The sequence below is a fragment of the Salmo salar genome, chromosome ssa01 (genome assembly GCF_905237065.1).
Source record: "Salmo salar chromosome ssa01, Ssal_v3.1, whole genome shotgun sequence".
NCBI lineage: Eukaryota > Metazoa > Chordata > Actinopteri > Salmoniformes > Salmonidae > Salmo > Salmo salar.
The window spans coordinates 32,489,852-32,495,536 of NC_059442.1; the positions used below are offsets into that span (position 1 = coordinate 32,489,852).

Below are 5,685 nucleotides of genomic sequence, written 5' to 3' on the forward strand. Positions count from 1 at the left end.
TGTTTGCAAACTGATATGTGACGCATATTCATGCGTGTCACAGCTGCCCTGAATGATAGGTCGTCACTGACAATAACCTAATACACAAGGCCAAATATACTGTGGAGTTGCTTACCAAGACAACATTGAAAGTTTCTAAGTGGCCAATTTACAGTTTTGACTTAAATCGGCTTTAAAATCTATGGCAAGACTTGAAAATGGCTGTCTAGCAATGATCAACAACCATCTTGACAGCGCTTGAAGAATTTTTTTAATAATAATGTGCAAATATTGTACAATCCAGGTGTGCAAAGCTCTTAGAGACTTACCAAGTAAGACTCACAGCTGTAGTTGTTGCCAAAAGAAATTCTAACTCGGGTGTGTGAACACTTATGTAAATTAGATAAGGGGTGTGAATACTTATAGAAATTAGATATTTCTGTATTCCATTTTCAATACATTTGCAAACATTTCTAAAAACATGTTTTCACTTTGTCGTTATTGGGTATTGTGTGTAGATGGGTGAGAAAAAATATATTTAATCAATTTTGAATTCAGGTTGTAACACAACAAAATGTGGAATAAGTCAAGGGGTATGAATACTTTCTGAAGGCACTGAACATACTATTGAAAAGTCATTCACAATTTGGTTATGGTGGTGCCAATCTGAGACAAACTTATTTTTGTAAATTTTTACTCAGCAGACCATATTATCCTCAGACATATATTCTGTAAAATAAATCATAGATTTTTGTCTGCTGGGGCCACCTCTAGGAAGAGCTGCAGGAACACAGTGACTTTCTCCAACAGTCCAGGGCACAGTTTGAAGTGGATGAAGGGCACATAAACCAAAACACCACTAAAGATAAACAAGGTGACATAGAGGTACTCTATTGCGGGGTTGTCAATTATAGGTGCCAGCACAAGGAAAATTGCTGCGATGATGACCAAGATGGGGATTACAATAGGAACCTGGATGAACAAACAAAAACAATGGTACGCTCACAAGAGGTGTGGGCAGCAGATGTGACCATTTGTGTAATTAAATTGTTATAAACCAATGTCTTGTTCAAATGGACTCAGACCTTTATAAATAAAAGTAGAAATGAGATATCGTATAAGACTCACCCTATATGGCCTGGGAAGTTCAGGTTTCTTGATCTTGAGGTAGAGGAGCCCAGACAGAGTGATTGCATAGAAGAACCAGGCAGTGAAACTGGCAATATCAATGGAGAGGGATGTAAGATAAATAAAGCAACAACAAAAAGTTGATGTATTGAGCAATTTTAAAGTCAGCATAAACTACCTGAAGTAGTTGACAATGCTCTGAAAGTCACCAGGGATGAGAACCAGGAGTGAGATAGCCGTGGTGAAGATCAGGGCTGGAGAGGGGGTCAGTCGATTCACATGGGCCATGGACAGAATATCAGGCTGGGGAAGGAAAAAAACACAAATGTTGACATAAAAAACTACCACTTACATCAGAAAAAAAAGGTTTTGATAAAATTGTCTGTCTCTCGAATGTGTTTCTCACCATGTGTCCCTCTCTTGCAGCCACAAAGCACACCCGGCCGCCACTAAAGAATGTTCCATTCAGGGAGCCGAAAGCAGACAAAGCGGCTGCGATAGACATCACCCATCCCCAGCTCCCGAGCACCTTATTCCTGTTGACGACAACTAGGTAATTTCTCAGCTCACCACAAATGTAAAGAAATGAGAGAGAGGTGTGTGGATGGAGTCAAGCTCTCTCACCCCCAGGTGACAGCCACTGCATTCGACGACATCAGTTCTCTTGGCGTCATGGCAGCCAGGTAGCTCACATTGACTAGTAGATACAGCATGGTTACCATGGGGATGGCAATTATAACTGCCCTGGGCAGATTTACCTGAGAGGGTGCAAGGTGGAGAAAGATAGTTTACATCCTTAAGATCATGTAAGGAAATGCATTACTTATTACAGTGCATTCTTACCTCAGGTCTTTTCAACTCTTCTGTCACATAGTTCAAGTTGTACCAGCCAGCGAAGGACCAGAGGCCTTGGTAAAAAGCCATCCCTATGGAGCTCAAACCCAAGTTCGTACCATCAAAAGCATTTTGTTGTACAGCAACATTGCCCTGTGCAATTATCACTATCCCTCCAATTACTATAACCATCAGTGCAAATAGCTTAGCCACCAAGAAGACCACCTGAATTCTCATGGCTAAACGTACATTCAAGATGTTTGCCATGGCTACAACCATGATGGCTACAACAGCAGCACACTTCACTATTAGCTGAGGAGGAGAACAGTCTTGGTAGAAAGGTGCCACAGCATATTCTGCAAAACTGAGGGATATTGCTGCAATGCTCGCTGGTTTCACCAATAGTAGGAAGGTGAAGGCCACAAAGAAGGCAGGAAACTGTCCATAGATTCGAAGAATGTAGATAAAGTCCCCTCCTGATTCTTTAATAATGGTTCCTAGCTCAGCATATGAGAGTGCCCCCAGCATGGCTACAAGGCCAGACAATGCCCAAATGATCAGGCTTGCCCCTGGACTTCCAATGTAGGACAGCACAAACTGAGGGGACATGAATATTCCCGATCCAATCATGGTTCCTGCTACCAATGACACAGCACTGACTAAACCCAACTCGCGCTTCAGTTGAATCCTCTCTGTTTCTGTTTCTGCCATGGCCAGACCCCAAATTTATTCAAACAACAGGAGAAACTGTTGTCAACGACAGATCCTCTCTTCTTTTAGGCAAGAACAATTATGACAAACACCTGGCTAATCTTTGATGCTGGGTGTAAAGTCCTTAGTTAATATTAACTTCTCAAGTTAAATAAAGTATATTGTTGTGTCGTCTTTGTTTATAGCTGTAAAATGGTTCCCATAAAGATTACACCCCCCCCCCAGGAGAGTGATAAAAGAGGATGCTATGTCATCGTACAGTTAGATTATTCCTTTAAATGTTTATGGATGGCGTAGAAATTCCTTCTCTTTCCCTGAGGGTTGGAAAAATCAAGGCCAAGGTTGACCTCTCACTATTGTTATGTGTGTTGGTGCTAAAGCCACCTGCAATTGCTGTCAGAAGCCATGTGAATATAGAAATTACAGCTGAGTGTAGACTTGCCCCCTAGCTGATGATGTTGGTCTGCAGACATACTATATGTTACACTGTCTTTCCATCTGGATCAGTCTATCAAACGCAATCTAGATAAGGGCACACAGTATCGCTGTCTGTGGGATTGTTCAAATATCAAAGCATTTTGTCAGGATGCGATAAATTATACTTTTTGTCAGGTATTGGTGCAGTTGATTTTCCTGCATATTCTATACTCAGTATTTTTGGTTTGTTTCATGTGGCCTGTAACCTCAGTAGTACAAAAAATGAAATGGTCTATTTTTTCTACTCCAGGTAAAACATACAATTGTAGCACTCCAGAAAAATCCAGACAAAACAATATTAAACTGTTTATTGTTGTTTCCTTACCTCAGGCCGTTTTAGTTCTTCTGTGACATAATTCAAAGTGTTCCAGCCATCATAGGACCACAGACCCTGATAAAGAGAAATCCCAATGGAACTGATTTCCACATTGGTCCCTTTAAAGGAATCCTCAAAGTGTTCAGTGTTCCCCTTGAAAAGCAGCACCACACCTCCAATAATTATCACTGCCAAGGCCACCAGCTTGATCACCATGGAAAATACCTGGATGAACATAGCCAGACGTACATTCATACTGTTCACAATTGCTAACACCAAAATCCCTGCTGCAGCCACACACTTGACCACCAGCTCTGGAGGGGTACAGTCATGGTAGAAAGGAGCCACTGCATATTCAGCAAAGCTCAGTGCTATCCCTGTTGCACTGGCAGGTCTCATCACAATGACGAAGCTAAAGACAAACATGAAGGCAATTACTTGGCCAAATATCCGCAGAATATATATGTACTCTGCCCCAGACTCAGAAATGACAGTGCCCAGTTCAGCATAGCAGAGGGAACCCAACGTGGCCAGCAGACCACAGGCTGCCCAGATCACCAGGCTGGCTCCTGGGCTTCCTATGTTGACCAGCACAGACTGAGGGGACATAAAAATTCCAGATCCCATCATGGTCCCGGCAATGAATGAGATAGCACCAATAAGCCCCACCTCACGCTTCAAGATGAGTTTCTGTGTTTTAGCTGCCATCCTGAGACTTGGTAGTAGATCTATTCTCAACAGATATGTTTTACCAAGGTCCAAACTGGGGAGAGGCATAAATGTTTTGTCCGTATAGGACAAGGTCACACCTACTATTACATCAGTTAACTATTACTAGACTGGGACTGAGTTGAGTCAAGGCTGTCGGCTTTAATCTACTAGGAAACTTTAACCTACTAAAGAAGAAAGAAACATACCAGGAATATATATACCAATATACTATAATTTCAAACATTCTGGAACAATAGTAGTACCTCAAATAGCTCAGAGGAAGGGTGATTCACTAAAATGTATGATGTTTCACTTTGTTATCAACCGAGTTGGTCCTAAATCATCAATAGGTATACTGTTTTTTATGTGTCAGGGACACAGTTAAAGTAGGGCATGTTTTGCTTCCCTGTGCCTTGGAGTAAAGCATGCTGCATTATTGAAAATACAGTAGATACCAAAAAGATGCAGGCACAGCATACCTAAACCACTTTTAGTGGTCCTTTGAAATCACCCTGTATGAGATATAATGAAAATATGATGTATTACAGTATGGACTTTAAATCAGTACTAACATAACTATAATGTGCAGTTTCTATAGGCTAATGTAAGTGTGACAGCTCTACAATGTGTGACAGTTCTGTTATTTTCTACCTCAGGATGTTTCAGCTCTTCTGTCACAATTTAAGTTGTTCCATCCATTGTAGGACCACAGACTCTTATAGAAAACAATACGTATTGGATTGATGGCTGGTCCCTTTAAAATAATCGTGAAAGCCTTTGATGAGCAATACCACTCCTCCAATAATGATTACTGACAGTGCCAGCACAGTGCCAACATGAAGAACACTTGCATTCCTAAGTTCTTGCCTTTCTAGGGAATGTTGCCTAGTCACTGTGCTTCTACATCTGCATTGCTTGCCTTTTGGGATTTTAGGCTGGGTTTCATTATAAACACTTTGTGACATCTGCTGTATAATGGGCTTTATAAATACTTTTGATTTTATTTGATATTCAACAAAGCTCAGTGAGATCCCTGCCCCACTGGCAAGCCTCACAAATATGATTGAGCTGAAAATTAACATGAAGGAAATGTGTCCTTAACAAAAACAATGTACCATACACCAACAAGATATCTGTAGAGAAAAACTTTAACTTCTGTGTCCAAGTATTTTATAACCACATTTCAGTGTCAATGGATTGTTACAGATTAGATAGGGACTGCTGTTTTCTTTTTTTCTTTTGCACCAATGACAACTTTGTGTGTGTGTGTGTGTGTGTGTGTGTGTGTGTGTGTGTGTGTGTGTGTGTGTGTGTGGTGATTGACCACCTGATTATCCGGTACACCCATTGCACATGATTAACCGTTTTTACAAATTGTTTCAACATTATATACAGTACTACTCAAATTAGTTACGTCACCCTAGATCATCAACTAGATTCAGCCATGGGCCCAAACTGTAACGATCGTCTAAAGGAGTAGACCAAGGTGCAGCGTGGTAAGTGTTCATCTTGATTTTATTTTAAATCAG

At 40.9% G+C, this 5,685-nt stretch overlaps 1 protein-coding gene across 2 annotated transcripts; it reads right to left on the reverse strand.

Moving 5' to 3' along the window:
* Window positions 1-227: 227 nt before the first annotated feature.
* LOC106600731 (b(0,+)-type amino acid transporter 1) lies at window positions 228-4,207 on the reverse strand. 2 transcript variants are annotated; one of them, XM_014192321.2, is made up of 6 exons: window positions 3,455-4,207; window positions 1,732-1,865; window positions 1,514-1,643; window positions 1,286-1,410; window positions 1,108-1,195; window positions 228-951 (listed from the first exon to the last, which is right to left on the reverse strand). In XM_014192321.2, exons 1-6 carry the CDS (start codon window positions 4,151-4,153, stop codon window positions 721-723), a joined length of 1,407 nt encoding a protein of 468 aa, XP_014047796.1. In that variant the 5' UTR covers window positions 4,154-4,207; the 3' UTR covers window positions 228-720. The 2 variants fall into 2 exon arrangements, with proteins under 2 accessions (XP_014047796.1, XP_014047804.1); XM_014192329.2 differs by lacking the exon at window positions 3,455-4,207 and adding an exon at window positions 1,951-3,425.
* Between the last annotated feature and the right edge of the window lie 1,478 nt (window positions 4,208-5,685).

What these genes read in the sequence shown, in the direction of transcription:
- LOC106600731 (XM_014192329.2), bottom strand. Translation starts at nt 2,652, where the DNA reads ATGGCAGAAACAGAAACAGAGAGGATTCAACTGAAGCGCGAGTTGGGT. An exon ending in GCAGTGGCTGTCACCTGGGG is followed by an intron (nt 1,644 to 1,731) that starts GTGAGAGAGCTT and finishes TGTCGTCAACAG; the next exon opens with GAATAAGGTGCTCGGGAGCT. An exon ending in AACTTCCCAGGCCATATAGG is followed by an intron (nt 952 to 1,107) that starts GTGAGTCTTATA and finishes TTGTTCATCCAG; the next exon opens with GTTCCTATTGTAATCCCCAT.